This window comes from Copadichromis virginalis, linkage group LG3, assembly GCF_057382275.1.
Source record: "Copadichromis virginalis isolate Kocher_CV1m ecotype Utaka linkage group LG3, C_Virginalis_male_GT1.1, whole genome shotgun sequence".
In the NCBI taxonomy this organism is placed as follows: domain Eukaryota; kingdom Metazoa; phylum Chordata; class Actinopteri; order Cichliformes; family Cichlidae; genus Copadichromis; species Copadichromis virginalis.
In genome coordinates, this window is record NC_140620.1 from 14,951,560 (window position 1) to 14,970,421 (window position 18,862).

Genomic DNA, 18,862 nt, shown 5'->3' on the forward strand with positions numbered 1-18,862 from the left:
GGCATAGGCACACTTAAAATTTCTTCAGAAATTTTCGCTTTCTAGTTATTATTATTCTTTTTCCGCCTGAAATTTTGGACCGTAACTTGCCCCACAGTTTTGAGACAAGGTTCACATATGATATATCATTGTGTGCGGCTGGAGCTGGAATGAGTTGCTATGACTTTTGGTGGTTATTACTTCTATAGTTTTTTAAATATTAATATTTTAGTGAAAATTTTCCCACGCTTATGTGCCGCACAGTTTTGACACAAGGGTTACATATTTTACATCATTTTGTGCGGCTGGGTCTGGACTACTATGCTATGACTTTTGGTGTTCATAACTTTTATAGTTTTGTAAATATTTACATTTTAGTGCAAATTTGCCTTAAAACTCAAAATCCCACAATGCAAAGCACGCCTCTACCGAGTGAAACAATGGCGGCCACCATTTCGTTTAATATATTGCTCTTATTCGTGTTTCTAGGTCACAAAGTAAACTTTTAAGATATTTTCAGGTGAGAATGTAGGTGTGTAATCATCAAATATCTGCTCGTTTTGTCAAAACATCCCATATTAGCAAGAGATTTCTCACGATGTTGCTGCTAGCCGCGGCTAGCTAGCGAACGTAGTTTGACCGGAAGTATGGCGTCCCGCTTGCCCTTCACAATAAGAGCATTATAGCGGATTATAATGGGGGACGCTTTTAGTTTGTATAACTACCGGAAGTAGTTCCTGTGTACTGACGGTTGCTTAACCTCGCACTAATGCTATTTAGTTGCATAGTGTGAGCAGTTTGAAGTGTATTATATATTTCTGATCTTTATATTTGATTATGTTAACTATGTTGTATTATGTTTATATTTGAGTATTTGACTTGTCTATTCTCTTTATTTAGTGTTATAAGAGATGCTAAGCACTAACTTTAAAATGGATATTACCAACTCACAACTGAACCGCGTCCATGCTTACTGATGTTACTGATTCATTTTAGTAATTGACTAAGATGAAGCATTAGCTTTTCAGCTGCAGTTTGCTGGTAATCCTGCTATGTTAGTTTTGTGTCATACTCATTCCTGAGACCGTGGAATTTGGTAAAAACATGATTATTTTTGCTTAATGTGTTTTTTTTATATATATGTTGTTGTATTTTACTATGTTGATAATCACGCAGTGTTTACTGTGATGTGCAAAGGGCCAGCAGCAGAGTTGGAGTGGTGTTTGCCCCAGCATCTGAATAAACGGAACAGTCCGAGCCACAAATTGAACGCCTGGTTGAATTGAACTACCTGGGGCCAGGTAGGGCATTAACAGGGAGAGGGGGACACAAAGATATACTTTTCTTTCTTACTCTCATATAAAATATTTAGCTTTTATTAAATAGTGATCTGAATCTTACAACCAAAGTTTGTATAATAATACACAAGATTGGCTGTAGACTATGTTAATCATTCAGAACACTGTGTAAAAATAACAAAAAACAAAAAGTGAATGCAAAAGTGCATAAATATTTATTTTACGTGTTTGATGTGTGTGGCAGGGCGTGGTCTGCAGTGCCGCTGCAGGGGAGGTGGACCCACCTCAGGGGCATCTGCAATCACGCCTCTCAGGTGTAAAGTCTGTGCTCTCTCTGCTTTTTGTTTTTTTGTATGTGTCGGGCTGTGAGAGGAAAAGCTACAGCCAGCTGTTTGGGTACAGCAACTATGTGTGAAAAGTGGTCCATAACGTAATGCTTCACAGCGTGTTCATGCAAACATTGTCGGGTCTGCTTATGAACCTCTGCGCACAGCGTCTACAAATCGGGGCTGTACGAAGTCACCTCATCTTTACACAAAACTGTAAGCTGTCATCTGTGAGGTGCGAGCGGTGTTTGGGTTTTATCATAGTTCATGGTGGAGAATGGCTGCTCTGCTGAGTTTTGCTCTCTGTAGCCGTTTGAATGGCAAACTACACTCATTGGCGGCGGCATAGGCACACTTAAAATTTCTTCAGAAATTTTCGCTTTCTAGTTTTATATATTATGCTTTGTATGTTGTTCAGTATATTTGTATGCAAAACAAGAGGAATTTCAGTACACAGCAGGATATTCACATTTGTAACCAGATATTTACACTTTAGGGAGAAAACATAAAACATTTTTACTGCACAACATCAATTTAGAGTAAACTTTTGTTTTAGATAAATATTGAAATATCTTTTGAATTAGTTAAATGTCACAATAAAGAGAGACAGAGCTTTCTGTTTTTTATCACTTTCATCAAATTTAGGAGTACATGTACACTAAGTTTATTGTTAATTAATAAGAAAACTCCAGACGATTCCATTCTGAGCTGAAGAAGCTTCTGATAGGTTAGTAGAGTCCATGTGAGTAAACAGGTGGCACAGCTGTGGATGCATATAAGGCAAAACACAGAGCCTGTTTCTGTGACATGGGAAAATCAAGAGATGTCAACCAAAACACCAGGAAAAGAACTATGGAGCTCCATAAGTGTGGCTCAGTTTGAATACAATTTTGTGCCATTTGCAATTAAGAAATACAGATAGTTTCTCTCTTTACTCTTAAAGTTAACAAATATGTTTTTTATATTTATCAATCTAAAAAAATAAACATTTAGTCTGATTTGATGTTACAATTAAAAAGTGTTTGTGTTTTTATCTGAAGAGTTTGTAAATGTCTGTATATTTGATGATTGTCAGCACAAAGAGGGAGAGAGGAACAGAGAGGGAGATGGAGAATGAGGACAGAACAGAGATGAACAAGAGCAGGTGAGACACACATGTTAGTCAAATGGTTGTTTACCAAAAGTATCACCGTATCATAGGTACTCATGTATCTCATACCTAGTGTTTCTTTTTAGGTTTGTTATTTTTCAAATTCTATATTTATTAAGTTATGCAGGCTTGTTTGCACAACAAGGCTAAATAATTATATAAACCTTTCTCAATCTAAATATTGTACTTTGGTAAAATTAAAAAATAAATGTAGTGCAGGTCTATGATGATTTTTAGTGCTACTATCATCTAGTTCTGATTCTGGTTCTGTCTTGGTTAAGTCCCAAGTAGTCCTGATTTTGAACTGTTGTAGTCCTGTTTTAATTCTGGATCAGTTCTTGGTCTGGTTGAATTGGGGTTTAGTCCTCGTGTCTTGATACAGCCCTGATTTTGTTCTGCCTTGCTGCTTAATTAAAAAACTAGTTTAAGGTGTCCTGCACATGTGATATATATTTTTCCCTATATGAAGTCATTCTTTTTTGAACAAAACTCAAAACAGAGCCAATTAATCTTTCAGTCATTTCTACCCCCCCCCCCCCCCCCAAGGGAAAAAAAAATCCCACATGCATACTATCCTTTTGGGCTAAGCCCCGGGTGTTTCAAATGTCTGGCTCCGCCTCTGACTGACACCCTGCTGCACTTTGATGCTTGTCTGTGTCTCTGTTTGTTTCGGCAGGTGAGGCTTAACTTGGATTTAAACAGTTTGTCTTTGTGATAAAGGCGAATAAAATTCAGCTGGTTTATATGTTTAAAGCCAAACAACTCTTTTCATATTGGTCCAGTGTGCGTGTAAAGGAGACATCAGGCTGCATGAGTCAGTGTGGACTTTAATCCAGCTGTGACAGAGACAAAGAAGTGTAATGTGTGTGTGTTAGGATTTTTTATTTTGAGTCAATACAATCACAACGGGCATAACCGGGGGGGACGAAGCAGAAAAAGAAGAAAGAAAGAGACGTTGGGGAGAAAGTTGAAAAATGGAAGGACAGAAGAAAAGAAGGGGGGGAAAGACACAGCAGAGAAACAACAGCAACAATGGCGTTGTACTCCAAGGAGGGAGAGTCTGTGTCACGTTATGGTCATGTTCTTTCGTCATGTTTGCTGTATGCAGCTGGTAGAAAGGACCCCAAATGCAGACTCGTGGAGGCAAAAATGAACAGAAAAAACTCAGCTTTATTGCTGGTACTCTAAAAAGTAATTCAGAGGCTTAGTAGATATCACTATAAATATAAGTTAGATAAGCATGATAAAAACTATGAATATCATTTTAGTAATTATTGAATTTGATAAGTTGAAATAAATATCTAAAATATTAACGTATGTTTTTGTGTTATATTAAGGTATTTATTTACATTTATCTCAGACAAAAAATTCAGTATGTGGTTCACAGAATACCTTCTTTAAATATACTTAATATTTTTATTTAAAATTGAATTAAAATATTTGAGAAATATGTATCTATACTGACCAGTATCTTGTACTAAAATCATTAATTATTCAAACAATATTATTTATTGTCAGCAGCTACAACTGAAAAGTGTAAGTAAAACACGGTAACATAGAGTAATTGAGTACTGTAATGTTTGCATGCCTCAAACATCAATGATGACACCTTCCGTATTTCTCAGTTCCATTCTTTAATTCTCAGGCTTGCAGTGGCAACACAGTCTGCAGCACTAACTTGTTCATCTACCGTTTTCTGTTGTCTCCTTTTTTTATATCCTCCTTCCGCCTTACATTCGACCTTTCAAAATAAAAGTTTTGTAAACATCACAATCACCTCCTTTTTTTTTCTTTTAACAAACTTAGGTATTCAGCGAGGTGAATTATTAATCTGAACCTATGACAACGACACCTAATAAAATTACTGAACGTTCTTATTACTTGAGTTTCTCCACACCTAAACATCACTTAAACAGCACTGCATTTGCGCAGATCTCTGACTAAACACTATCAACATTCAACACTATAATACTGGTTACAGTGTTAGATTCAGGAACAACAAACATGTTACACGCAGCATAACCTTTAACTGGTCACTCAGATATTCAAGTCTTAGATCTGATGTAATCAGACAGATGCATAGGTACGCGTCTGTTTGATCTGACGGGGTATCTGGGCTTGTCTGTTAAGGCGGGGTCGACATGCCGTCCAGGTGGGGCAGCTTCAAGACCATGTCTGATTTTCTTGAAGAATGAGGCATTCCTGACAATCGAGTGTCCATCCCTTGTAGCTGTAATTTCAGAACCCTTAACCTTAGTCACTTTGTAGGGTTTTGCATTGTATGGTGTGGATAATTTGTTGTGCTTGGGGTGGCGATGCAGCACTGTGTCACCCAGACTTAGTGAGTGTGGTCTGGTGTGACAAGTTGCATCTGCGATCACCTTCATCTTGATCTTTGCACTATCATCCCTTGCTCTCACTTCAGCATCTGAACACTTGCGTGGAGTGGTGTTAACGAAAGGGAGCTTGGTGTATAGCTGGCGTTGAAACAGTATTTCAGCTGGTGAGCTCGCTGTTGTGCTATGAGGTGTAGATCTGTACTCACGAAGAAAGATGTTTAGTTGCTGTTTCCATGGTGTGCCTTGCGTCTCGGCATCTCTCAGTGCTTTGCCTAGGGTTCTCATAAATCTCTCAGCAATGGCATTCGCCTGAGGCCAACAAGGTGTGATTTTGCGATGATGAAATCCTAGGTAGTCTGCAAACTGTGAGAAAGCCTCACTGTTAAAAGGAGGACCATTGTCAGTTTTTACTGTCCTTGGGATTCCAAACATGGAGAACACTTTGTCAATGACTGGGATAACAGAAGATGCTGATGTTGAGCGTACACTTTCAACGACTGGATAGCAAGAATACTCGTCTGTGATGACGAGAAGATATTCCCCTGTAGGGAGTGGTCCATAAAAGTCTGCACTGACACTGTGCCAGGGCGTTTCGGGTAATGGTGACATCTGCAGAGGGTCAGTGTGTGTGACAGGTGTGCTAGCTTGGCATGGCAGACAGTTTTGAACTGCAGATTCTGCTTTCTGATCGATCTCTGGGAACCATACTTTGGTACGTAGCAGCGCTTTGGTCTTGACGATACCCTGGTGCCCTTCGTGTGCCAGTTGTATTGCTCTTTCTTGTAGGACAGTTGGAATGACTATCCTCGTGCCTCTGAGGATGAAGTCAGATGAGTCGGCTATTGTTAGTTCACTTTGAACATGTTTGAATGATTTCAAAATGTCAGCATGCTGGGATTTATCTGTTAGATGCCACGTGTTGTTCCTGATGTGACCGATGACTTTCTGCAGAACCTGGTCTTTCAGAGTCTCTGTTTTTATCTCGCGAAGTGTCATGGCTTTTGGGGTGGAGTGATAGGAGAAGAAATTTACATACTCTTCTGCAACCTTACATGTACGAGCACTTTCATTCTCCTGTGTTGGCTTATGACTGACATAGAAAAAAGTGCATGGGTGAATGAAGCAAATGATTGAGTAGTTACATGATAAATAAATGTAGTTTAGTCTCTCCTATGCTCTCTGATTGGCTGCCTTAGAAATGAACAGTTGTACTTTGACCTTTAACCTCTCTGCTCTGTGTTGTTTCCTCTTTCAGACCAGAAAAACATCACAGCTGAGTCTGGACAGAACGTCACTCTGACATGTCGAGCTCCACAAGGCAAACCCATCAGAGCTGTGAAGTGGAGCAGAGCTGACCTGGGAGATAAATATGTGCTTTTGTACCGAGATGAGCAGTTTGATCAAACAAGCCAGCATCCATCTTTTCAGAACCGGGTGGATCTGCAGGACAGACAGATGAAGGATGGAGACGTGTCTTTGATTCTGAACAATGTGACGATTAATGATGCTGGAACATACGAGTGTGGTATCGTCCAGATAGGAACAAAGTATTTGAAGCGCATCAGCATCATCTACCTTCATGTTGTTCCTCCAGGTGAGTGAGTAGAGTTGAGTGTGTGTGTGATCAGAGGTGAAGCTGCTTCCTGGTTGTTGATGTTTTTTTCTAAAGATGTTGTTGATGAGACTTTGTAGAAAGCAGCTGGTCTGAGTGATGTGATCAGAGTGCAGTAGATAATGTCTGACAGCAGTTTGAAGAGTAAATGGATTCTGTTCTGTTCTTCACTCATCACCTACCTGACAGCTGACACCTCACACCTGTTTCTCACCTGCAGGTCACACAGGAGGAGACACAGAGGATGGAGGGAAGGAGGATGGATATGTTGGACTAATAGTTGGTCTGACAGTTTCTGCAGTACTTCTTCTTCTTGTTGCAGCTGCTGTTGGTATCCTGATCTACAGAGGCTGTAATCTGAATCCTGCTGATCCACATGTAGCAGAGCATCTTCAGCATGAATGTGAGTCAGATGAACAAACACAAAGAAAGACAAATAAATGATGGTGAACATCCAGCAGACGCTGTAGAAAGCTGGACAACAGAACATGTTCAACTATGAAAACTCGACTTTAAAACATTTAAATAGCTGCTGGATGTTCAGAAGTTCATTAATTAAATCCAACATGACTAAAAACTCAAATGTCAAAGCAAATAAACAAAATATTTAAAGTCAATCATTCTGATCATAATTGTACTTTGACCTTTAACCTCTCTGCTCTGTGTTGTTTCCTCTTTCAGACAAAACCATCACAGCTGAGTCTGGAGAGGACGTCACTCTGACATGTCGAGCTCCAAACAAGAAGATCATAGTTATAGTTTGGAGCAGAGAAGACCTGAAAGATGAATATGTGCTTTTTTACCAAAAAGCACAGTTTGTTCCAGAGTACCAGCATCCATCTTTTAAGAACCGGGTGGATCTGCAGGACAGGCAGATGAAGGATGGAGACGTGTCTTTGATTCTGAAGGATGTGATCACTGCTGATAGTGGAACATACGAGTGTCGTCTTGTTAGTGGAACAAAGCGCAGGAGGAGAGACATCAGCACGGAACCAATCAGCATCATCTACCTTTGTGTTATTCCTCCAGGTGAGTGAGTAGAGTTGAGTGTGTGTGTGATCAGAGGTGAAGCTGCTTCCTAGTTGTTGATGTTTGTTGTATGTGTGACCAAGTGGTCGGCGGGGTTATGAACATGACAGCGCTGTAGCTGTCATATAATCGGCTCTTGCTGATCAGTCCGTCGCAGTATGCCAGCATTTACTGCTGTTTTGAGCTAAATGCAAGGGAGGAAATAATCCAACAAAACACCGGCTTAGCTTTATACGGGCTAGCGCCACCCTGCAATCAATGTGCAGGTTGGTTTCCAATTAACCAAGTTGTGTGGCGAAAAGAACGAGCGCAGGAGAGAGAGTGAGAGAGAAGAAAAAAAAGGGAGGCGAGTACACAGCAAAATCTCCAGTGTTAATTCAACTCCTATAGTGTTAAAGTTAACACTTTTCCAGTGTTTATATAATTCTCACTGGTTTAGAGTTAAAGTAACACTTTGCAAAGTGTTATTATTTTAACTCCATTGTAGTGTTAAAAATATAACACCCATAGTGTTAAAATTTCACTCTGTATGGTGTGAAGTGTCTTCACTCAGAGTGTAACTACCTAACATTTATAGTGTTGTTTTAGGACACTGATAAGTGTTCACTTTTACACTGGCTTGGGTTAACTCTTTTCACTGAGGGTGTTACTACACAACAACTATGGTGTTATTTATGACACTTTTAAGTGTTTATTTTCACACTGGATTGTGTTGACTGTTTTCACTTAGAGTGTTATTCTGTAACTTTTACAGTGTTATTTTGGCACTTTAAAGTGACATATATGAGCTTTTAAATACTAGTCTGTATTAATTGTCTGAATACAAAAATGCATTAAAGTGCAATTACTGTATGACTACTGTGTTACATTCAGTGAAAGTCCTTGTTAAGTCCCTTTACAGGATAAAAGGAGAAAACATAAAATTGGTCACATAAGAATTTTAATAAATATTAAATTCCAAGCACCATACAGCATACGTTCACAACAAAAATAATGGCACAATGTACAGACCATCATCATCACCATAAGCACTTTGCAAATCAAAGGGCTTGTATATTTCAATACAGTCTGCTTTAACAACATCTTTTTCATCAGTTTCAAACACTTTATAAGCATGGCAATGTTCACTGAAATTTTCAACCACAAGCTTCTGAACTATGAAGTAGGTGTGAGTATTGACCAAAACTATTGTTTTTATTCTGCAAAACACCGGCATCTCATGTTCAGAACCACAACAAATGACCAATCCTGTTCTGTACTCAGTCCCATTAATGTTAACCCAATTAGCAGAGAAAGCCTCTTCTGCAACAGCAGGCAAGCCTAGGGAGATCATTTCACTATTTTCCTCACTATCAACATCAAATGATTTCAAGGGCCCATACTCAACATGGCTTAAAGGACATGTCTCCCACTTGTATGCTATGGATGTTTGATGTTTTTTGGCAAGTGACACTGTGATGTTCTTAAAGTTCTTAAGGGTGTCTTTGAACACCCTATGTTTAGCCTCACCTCTCATGCTCCATACATGCAATAATGGCCCAATTTTTCTGATGCAAGTTGGGTAGTGCAACATAAAGTGGTGTTTGGGAATCATGTTCCTACCTGGATACAACAATTTGAACAAGTCATGATGTTCCATTGTTAAATGTTTTAGAAGCACAGTCATGCCATGTGTAACAGATGGAGAGAATATGATGTTAATTATTTGCAACAATAGCAATAGCATAGTCCAGTTCTGATTTCCTTCTGGCACAATATCACCAAAAATTAAAGGAATGTTTCTTATCAGACAAAGAGTCTGAATGGAGTTAAGACCTATACTATTACCACTACTGTCTAAGTTCACCCTTGTTGGACGATTTTTGCTCTCCAAGTAGCCATAGTCAAAAGCATAGATCCGTGACAAAAGAGCAGGTTTCGGCAGAAAATTGTCTGACAGATATTCCAACAGTAACTTTATCTCATATTGTGCTACCCCTTCGAGAATATCATGCATAATGTCCAAGGAAAAGTTCTGGCAAACATGAAAGAATTGAAGAGTGTTCAGTGTAGAATTCTTTCTTAAGCCAAACACATGTAGCTTTTGAGGATCAGATTGCAACTCACTGCAGTGCATTTCAAAAAGTTCTTTCCCTCGTAAGATGATCTTTGGATCATCCTCAGTATACACACTCTGTGCATCCTGTTTTGCAATTAAACACAAACGACAAAAGTAACGTCCACTGAAAGACTCAACAAAACCCAAAATTGAGTGCATCCCCAAGTTGTCCCCAGTTATCTGACATATAGTGCCATGGACCTTTTCAGATGAGAAGGGTAAATCAATGCCATGGCTCTCCAAAAACTTTATGTCATCAATCAGAGGCTGTAAAATAGGATCAAAGCCGTATTTTTTCACATCTTCTGCATGAAACAATGCAACCAAATGAATGTTCATCAATGCAGAATTTAACTTTGGAGGCAGATTTCTGAGGACAAAATAGATTGCACCAACTTTGTGAACACCACGTTTGGAACCAAGTGGATTAGCAGTCTCAAAGTCATCATAATAAAGCTGAATTTGCAAAGAAGTCTGTGGTTTTGAAAACAATGGATGAGACTTATAGTAACTCCCATCACAAAAGTCTTCATATCTGTCTTCTTTTGATACACATGGTTTAGCAAGCAGCTCGCAAATATAAGAATTGCGACATATAAATTTGATTGTTTCCAAAATTGGAATGTACACAAAAGTGTCTTTTACTGGTACCTGGTCATAAGTGCCTGATTTTTTATTTAACCTTGTATCATAGCGTATTCCTAAAGTCTTTTCCACTGGATCCACAATTCCCCATTTTTCACGGAAATATGACTTTCTTTTAGCTTCAGTGTCGAACTTCTCAACTGGATTGTCAAAAGTCTCAAGACATTTTTCCACTGGAGATCTAACAGGATTTTCTGTTGGCACAACGTTCAGTACTTTATGTTTAAACTCACAGTGCAGTCCATCAGCAAAATCTTCCAAATCACAAACAAGTGATGACACAAAACTATTTGCCAAACCACTACCATTGAGTTTACCAATAATTTTAGTGCAAATTGCTTCAGAATTTTTTTTAATTCTTTGACCTGACCCATTGTTTTCAGAACACCCAACCTCTAGGCTCTGAGTAACACTTGTTCCTGCAACTGCTATGTCTGTATCTTGTAATCTGTCAAAATCAGCTTGAAATGACTCTGAGGGTTCTGCATCACCACTTTGACAACAATCTTCATCATGAACACTATTTAAATGTTTTTTTAAACCAGAATATGTAGTGAACTGACGGCTGCAACCATCTTGTGAACAAGCCAACTTAAATTTGGTGCTTGGATAAAAACTGTGACCTAGTCGCAAATGACTTATCAAAGCCTGACTGGTGCTATGCAGAGTTTGACAGATAAAACATTTAAACATGGTTCTCATTCAACATTTTGGCACGCAACTCACGAACACGTGGTGACTCATCTGTTGAGGTGGCATCAATGTTGAATATGGTGGTCTGCACAAAACTGTAGAGATGAACCAGTGACTCGTCGTAAGATAAGTTGAACACGTAGTGGGATTTGAAAAGTTCATCAAAAGCACTGAGTGAGCTGGTGGCTTGGCAGGGGATGAGCTGTTTGTCCACTGCGATGTAGAAGGTGTCAATGCTGTTCTGGGTTCGACCAACAGCGAGGATGTATGGTTGTTTACCATCTCTTGCTTGCAAGTGTTCATCATTGCTGCAGCATGACTAAAAACAAATGAGATATTGACATATAGGCCTAGCTTATACTTGCTGAGTATGAACCATTCATTCAGTTTGACATTATGTGCCTTGCTAACTTATTACAAAATACTAAGACACATACTTCATGGAGAGGAAAACTAAAAAGTGCAAAAACTGAAAAAGTGTTTTGTAGGATTTTAAAAAGTGAGACAACATATTTACCTTGTGAAAGTGCACCATTTTGTGTGCTGCATCAGTTGGACTTATTTTGGTTCTCCTCTTTCGTCCAGCTGTGGGTGGCAAAAGTTGAAGGAGTAGCAGCAGAGAGGCCATGTCACTGTCCCAGTCTGTGTATGGTTGAATTTATAAAACAATTTCAAAATGACAGGTAAAAATAAATATTATTAAAATCAAACAAGCATGGTGCGATGCCTACCATTTACATCACTCTCTGTTGGTTTCTCAGCAGCTTTTATCAAACGACACAGGTCAGTTGACTGAGTCAGCTGTTTGGCTTCTTTAATAACCTTTGGCTTGAATGACATGTCCCACTTCTCAAGCAACTTGGTGGCTGTTTCAGCACCAAACAGCAGCAGGAAGTCTTGATTGACCTGTTCATCATACACACAGGACATAAAGACAGTGCTCAACATTGTTTACATTGCAATGTGATTTTGACCAATATGGGATATAGCCTGACTGGGATGACCAATGATCACATCTTTTACTGTTGCCATCCACATCAGCAAAACAAAAAAAAAAGGATTAACAGTTGAAAATATCAAGTGATTTGACTTACTAGTCCTTTGACATCCAAAAAGCGTGGAAATGTTTTGAGGACATCTGCAGTTCTTTGTGGATCATGCACCAGATCCTGGCGATGTTGGAACGTCATTTTCATCTTCTGAAATACACTTGCTTCATCAGGAGAGTGAACAAGAAATGAGATGGCCTCCTTGCAGGCATCTCCATCAAGTTGCTGAGGCAATGTGGTTGCTAATCTTCTGCGCTTAGGCCCTTGTTCTTGATGCACTGGGACTTCCTTCACTGGCCGTTTGGTTGTAGACCTGGACATGGTTTTGAGGCGCCACGCTATATATCCAGTGCCTTTCACTCCGTCGTAGAAATGCTCCTGTCACATTTAAACATAGATGAAAAATAAACATCAAATGCGATCTTACAGACTTTGCAGATTCAGCAAAAAGAAACCCAAGGACTATTATCATGTAACAGGTGCAATACATGTTAAACAACATCCACAATTTCAATACAGTTTTATGACAATAGTTATTACGAAAGAGGAATTAAGATTTTTCTTTTAAATCATTTAGCTGATGTAATTATTCCATGATGAAAACTAAATAATGTGCTGTTTTACAATCACTGCATGACTTACATAGCCGTTTGGAGAAAATGGATCCTTCAATGAGGGAAAGAGTGTAATTATTCCAAGGGCATATTTCTCCTTTTGCTTACGGGAGGGAATTCTGCTATAGAGGAAATACAATTGACAATGTTAAATCAGAAGTATGTGTCTTTACTGCAGTATACATTACAAGAATATTCCATATGGCCCATCTTTACTTTTTTATTAGGTACTATTACTCTTACCCATGTCTCTCAGTCATATCACTTGCCAATATGTTAACAAGCTGCCGCCGGGTGCGGTGGCTCAGTGAATTTTCGGCATTGTATTCTTCAAGAATTTCCTCTCCACCAGGTTTCCTAGTCAAGGCATTTTTAACCATCTGCTCATATAAAAGGGAAAATAATAACAATAAAAACTTGTTTGTCAGTAAAGGTGAAAGTTTAGAGGAATGTCAACAAACCTGTGAAAGACATATCTAGCAAGAAGCACTAACTTCTACTAACATTTTTTCATACAGGGCAAGTTGGGAACCACCATGTTTTGAATTTCAATTTGTATAACAATCTACAGTATAAATGGTGTCAACTCAAAAATACAAAAGACATTTTCTGTTCTCAATTACCTCTTTTGCAGCCTCTGACACAGAAACATTTGGTGCAGAACTGTCTTTGCTGGATCTACTGCGGCCTGCAGGAATGCCCTTTTCCCTGAGGTCACTGTCACTTGATGAAAGTGATATAGTGTCCGTGAGGGAAGATAATGTATCCGAGGAGGATGGTGTGGAATGAGCTAAAGGACAAAAATCTTTGGGAGAGATGATTTGGTTAACTTTCTTTAGGCTACTCCACAATGCCATTAATAACACAATTTCAATGTTCATGTTCAGACAACATTCTATACAAATATGACCCAGCCCTGTCCACTGTCATGTATATTGCATGAAGACAGGTCAATGTCATCTGCATCAAGAGCAAAAGAACTTGGCTCTACATTGAGTGGGCTATACTCTGAAAATTTAAGTTATGATAACATTTACCTTCATCTGAAATCTTTTCACGTATTGTCAGGCATAGGTCTGGTTGGGCCTCCAGTAACTCCAGAAAAATGTCTTCTTCGACAGCTGTGTCAGTTTCATCGAAAATATCAAGGTCAGCAGCATCCGGAAGTCCAAACTTGGTTTTGGCTTTACAAAAAGATAAGCATAATGTCACCTAAAACGCCTGAAAAACTTTTTTAAAAACTAATTTTGACTTTTTTATTTAGCTAATATTTATTAACAGCTGTTTTACCTGTCTTTAAAATGGTTAAATTAGACAAGTCTGCAGCAACAATATAGGCCTAGGCCTACTGCTCTGTACTGTTTTTAATGTCACACATTAAAATAAAATGTGTTAACATTTAATTCGTTTTTTAAATAGATGAGATGCAAACATGATGAACTGATACATGTGCAACAAATTTTGTTCTGCCAGGTTATCTTACCTTCACTGATGAATTCTAGATAAGTGAATCCTGCGTGCAATTTAATGTACTTCTTTACATTGAGGTATTTCACTTTCAGCAACATGTCTTACAACAGCACCTGGTGGAGAGAAGGGGGCACAGAATATTTTTTACCATATATTTAAACCATAGCTTAAGTGGCAACAAATCCGGACAACTTTAAGAAAATATTAGGCTATACATTGTGTGATGATCTGTGAAGGGGTGACAGACCACTTCAACCTCAGGAACATAATTTGGCTTCCCCCTGCGCACTAAAATAGCTGAACTTGGGTACACAGAAATAGCATCCAATGAATTATCCACCCATCCACATGTTTATAAGACGACAACGGCGATCTTCTCGTCTGCACGCAGGCTAGATACTTAGTTCTGCTATGTTGCGAGTAAATCGCTGTAGCCTACTTGGGGAAAAGCATCTCTGTTTAAACCATGTCAGGATGATAATCCACATAAAATTTCCTGTTGAACGCACACCTGCCTTCATCACGCTTTCACTTATGACAACAAATATCCCTTATACTGTAAATTAATGAGTGCAAGTCTTACATTTATATCGGGAGTTTCTGACACATGCACAGCCGTCTGGCTAGTTGCTACTTTGTGGTGGTTGTTTTGTGACACGACATGTTAGGATTATCAGTGGAGGCGACGTCAACGACCCTCAGTCGTTATACCGCTTTGTCTTAAACACTGGATGGTAGCCTATTTCACTAAAACTGTAGAAAAGGGGAAAATGTTCCCTTAGATTAGGCCTACTACAACATAGGGCTGCTCGATTATGGCAAAAATGATAATCACGATTATTTTCACTGAAATTGAGATCTCGATTATTTGACGATATTTATTTAACAATAACAATGTATTGAATAATGACTTTAAAGATTGTCAAAAAATAATATAAAATAGTGTGCAAATACTGATAACAGTGCAAATGTTTGCAATATAAAAAATAAATGAAAAATGTAAACATCTATGTTTAGTGAACGTTGCAGTGTTGCTCTGTGGTGCAGCTACAACACTGTAGCAAAGTTTACACACTATGTCTACTTGATCCACGTCTGACTCCGCGAACCCATAATGTTTCCACACCACTGAAGTTTTTTTTACCTCTCTTTTCAACCAACGGCAGTCACTCTCCTCTCCAAATAACTTCTGCTTAGCTTTCCGAGCTTCCCTCGGGTCCTCTTAATTGTTGTAACACGTGTTCGAAATGCAGAGAGGTGCGCTCGATTTGCCACACGGAGCAGCGCGAGAGTAAAGCACGAGGGAGGGGCTAATAATCGGCTCAGTCATTTTTAATGATCGTTGAAAGCCCAGATCGTAATCGTGATTAAAATTCGATTAATTGAGCAGCCCTACTACAACATGTATGATATATCCTAACCGTTAGCAAGCAACCCATGCACAAACGCAGCGCGCCTTGCTTGGTCACTAACATCTAACAGAATTCCATAACCCCCTGCCACTTCAAAGATTTGTAGGCTAGGCTACTGCTAAACTCGCTGGTAGCACGTGTAATTAGCCTATCTTGACGCTTTCCAAAACTTGACTTGAACGTCTCCATGTGATTGTTTAGTTCACTTTTAAATAGGATATTTCTGAGGCGAATGTTCGCTTCCCTTAAAAGCAGTGGGCTAAACGCATTTGTCTTAGCTGCCAGCTAGGCTACCACAAATTCAAATTTTAACATTACATTTAACATATCCAGAGGATAGCTAACTCCTCCCTCGTTTCATTTAATAAGCATTGAACACTGGAAAGCATTTCTCTTATGACATTAGAACTAACTAGAATTGAGAATTATATTAAGCACGCATTTATTTTCGCTGCAATATTAACTTGTTATAGAGGATAGTTTAGCTACCTAAGCTAACGAATCCCATCTCTTACCGCAGATGAATACACTCCACATTAGGAAAATATTGCATGCTTCTGATAAATAATGTTATAGGCTAGTTAGTTACAATATTTAATAATGATAAAATAACATAGGTCTTGTTGTATAGTTCTTACCTGAACAACCTCCTCGATCTTGACAGCAAACTTCTGGCGGACTCCTCATGCCCATGAGCGCGAAAAACCCGGATGTGGAAATCAACTCCAAATGAGTGTTATAGTATTGACTCTTTGAAATAACTCCGGCTACAGAGCTTTTTCAGCACCGTTAGTGTTACTGTAACTCTCAAACCAACACTTTTCAACTCGAAATTTTTAACACCAGTAATTTTAACTCACATCAACACTTCGGATTTTGCTGTGTAGCCCATCTGGCTACATATGGGTGAGCTGATTTTCTAACACTGGAAAATAACTCAAAATGTTAGAAATATTCCAGTGTTAGAAAATCAGCACTGCTCAGTGTTAGTCTTTGTTAATCTTCAAAACTGACTAGGTTACTTTTAAGCATATAACACTGTCAAAAGTGTTAATTTAACACTCAACAGTGTTGTATTTAACACTCAGAGGTGTGGACCCATATAGACACTCTCTATTGTTAATTTAACACAATTATAGACTTCTAAGCATAAATGACAATCCAACACTATAAACCTTACAGAAATGCCTTTTGATTAAACTGTTACCAAGGAATTTGAATTTGCACTTTGCGTCTTTACACTACTGCTACTATGTTTTTACCCTACACGCAGTGAACACCGGCCACTAATGTTATTGTCACTAGGGGTGGGTTTTTATAATCGATTCATCGATTAAAATCGATTCTGGCTTGGATGACGTAAAATCGATTCATTAAAATCCTGAATCGATTTTTTAATATAAATTTATTTTGCCCGAAATGCCAGAATCTCTGGTGAAATCTCACAAAATTTCAAGAACCACCAAACAGTTAAGACAGTAAATGAGAGCAGGTACAGGGATTCTGCACATAGACTTAAACACACAGCGCGACTTGCGGATCAGAATCAGTGAGATGTCGCCTTTCTCACAGTCGGGGCTGAAAGCCGACAGCTCGCTGATTCTGATCTGTCGGCGGGTCCGCGCTTTGTGTGCACGCCCTTTATGCGCTGATTCTAAAGCTGTTAGTTTAATGTCTCTCCAAACAATATTGACCGAACCAGCAGCAAAAGAAGATCCAAACGCTTCACATAAACATCGTCATGAATTCACTCTTTTACTGTTTTGCATCCATTGCAATGCACAGCTCTCTCTCCCCCCCCCCCTCTCTGTCTCTCTCGAACAGTTTCCCTTTCTTCATTATTCGCTTGCTTGTTACGCACAAGTCTACTGTTGTTTACAGCGCTGTCGGCCGCTGTTTTTTTCCCTTTTACATTCTTCCGAAAAGAAAACCTCATTTCTGCTGTTCAATACTGAACAAATTTAAACTTTTTAAAATTATTCAAAATGCAAAATGCTTAGCTGTGTCTCTAATAAAACCGCTGTAACGTCAGAGGTAATGTTCATTAATTAATGGTTTTCTTTCGTTTTTGATGTACTGCAGAATATTTTTATAAAATCCCAGGCCAGGAAAATCACCTACATGTTTTTCTGTGTTTTATCTTCAGCTACTTTGACACAAAGGCATCTGCTGTGATGCTCACACCTTTGATAAAGTCTTGCATGTCTCAGCTTCCTTTTTATTGATACAAAAATATGTAAATGTACTTATCTGAATTATAATATTTCTGACTGTCAAAATTTCCCAGATTTAAATCGAATCGAATCGAATTAAATCGAATCGTGGATCGAATCGATTCGGGACCTTGTGAATCGGAATTGAATCGATTCTAGAAATCAGTGACGATACCCAGCCCTAATTGTCACTTTTTACGGAAACAACCTCAAAATAAGGTCAGTACTTCCACGCTTTAAATGCTGCACGCTCATACTCTCTCCTGCACTCGATATATTATCCATTGTTGATCTGCACACAGTTGTTGCCACAAACGTCGCACTCGCTTACGTCACTGTCATGAGACACTCTCACAAAAAAAATCACGGTTTTAGTAACGCGGTAACGCAGCGTGTTTACGGGACAGTAACAGTAATCTAATTACCCTTTTTGCTATATTAATCCCTTACTTTACTCATTACTTGAAAAAAAGTAAATGGATTACAGTAACACGTTACTTGTAACGCGTTGCTGCCCATCTCTGGTCATAACTGTTATTAAATATGTTTCTGCCATAAATGGTAAATGGCCTGTATTTGTATAACGCTTTTTAGTAGTCCCCCCTAGGGACCCCAAAGCGCTTTACACACCCAGTCATCCACCCATTCACACACTGGTGGAGGCAAACTACACAGCAAATCCAGCATGTCCAAATTAACACTGTCGGATTTGATTTCAACACTATTAAAGTGTCTATATGGGTCCACACCAGAGTGTTAATTTAACTCTTTTTGGAGAGTTGGTATGTTAACTCTGATTTAGTGTTAAACACCAAATCTGTCTGGCGTTGATAATTTAACACTTGGTGTTAAGAGTTTATATATTAACTCTCAAAGAGTATTTTAGTTTAACTACGTAAGAGTTATCTTCTAATTCATTCTAAAAAGCGGGAATT

The 18,862-nt window shown here is 38.7% G+C and overlaps 2 protein-coding genes across 2 annotated transcripts in view; one reads left to right on the forward strand and one right to left on the reverse strand.

The window, feature by feature from the left end:
- Nucleotides 1-6,337: 6,337 nt before the first annotated feature.
- LOC146712990 (butyrophilin-like protein 2) overlaps nucleotides 6,338-18,862 on the forward strand; it is a gene marked incomplete at its 5' end in the record, with an annotated part of 32,666 nt that continues 20,141 nt past the window's right edge. The window contains 3 exons of the mRNA XM_085437258.1: nucleotides 6,338-6,686; nucleotides 6,925-7,107; nucleotides 7,386-7,733. Of these exons, the coding sequence (XP_085293384.1) occupies nucleotides 6,338-6,686; nucleotides 6,925-7,107; nucleotides 7,386-7,733 (880 nt within the window). The remainder of the gene's footprint in view (nucleotides 6,687-6,924; nucleotides 7,108-7,385; nucleotides 7,734-18,862) is intronic.
- LOC146712991 (uncharacterized) lies at nucleotides 8,283-16,581 on the reverse strand. The gene is made up of 10 exons (XM_085446086.1): nucleotides 16,353-16,581; nucleotides 14,316-14,415; nucleotides 13,870-14,016; nucleotides 13,456-13,637; nucleotides 13,076-13,212; nucleotides 12,861-12,954; nucleotides 12,264-12,596; nucleotides 11,901-12,075; nucleotides 11,687-11,811; nucleotides 8,283-11,488 (listed from the first exon to the last, which is right to left on the reverse strand). The coding sequence occupies exons 2-10, from the start codon at nucleotides 14,398-14,400 to the stop codon at nucleotides 11,162-11,164; spliced, it is 1,605 nt and encodes a 534-aa protein (XP_085302212.1). The 5' UTR covers nucleotides 14,401-14,415; nucleotides 16,353-16,581; the 3' UTR covers nucleotides 8,283-11,161.

Bases quoted from the DNA above. Each gene is read 5' to 3' on its own strand.
- LOC146712991 (XM_085446086.1), bottom strand. From the start codon at position 14,400: ATGTTGCTGAAAGTGAAATACCTCAATGTAAAGAAGTACATTAAATTG. The intron at 13,213-13,455 runs GTAATTGAGAAC...TTATATGAGCAG, and splicing joins TGTCAGAGGCTGCAAAAGAG to ATGGTTAAAAATGCCTTGAC. The intron at 12,955-13,075 runs GTAAGAGTAATA...TTTCCTCTATAG, and splicing joins GATATGACTGAGAGACATGG to CAGAATTCCCTCCCGTAAGC.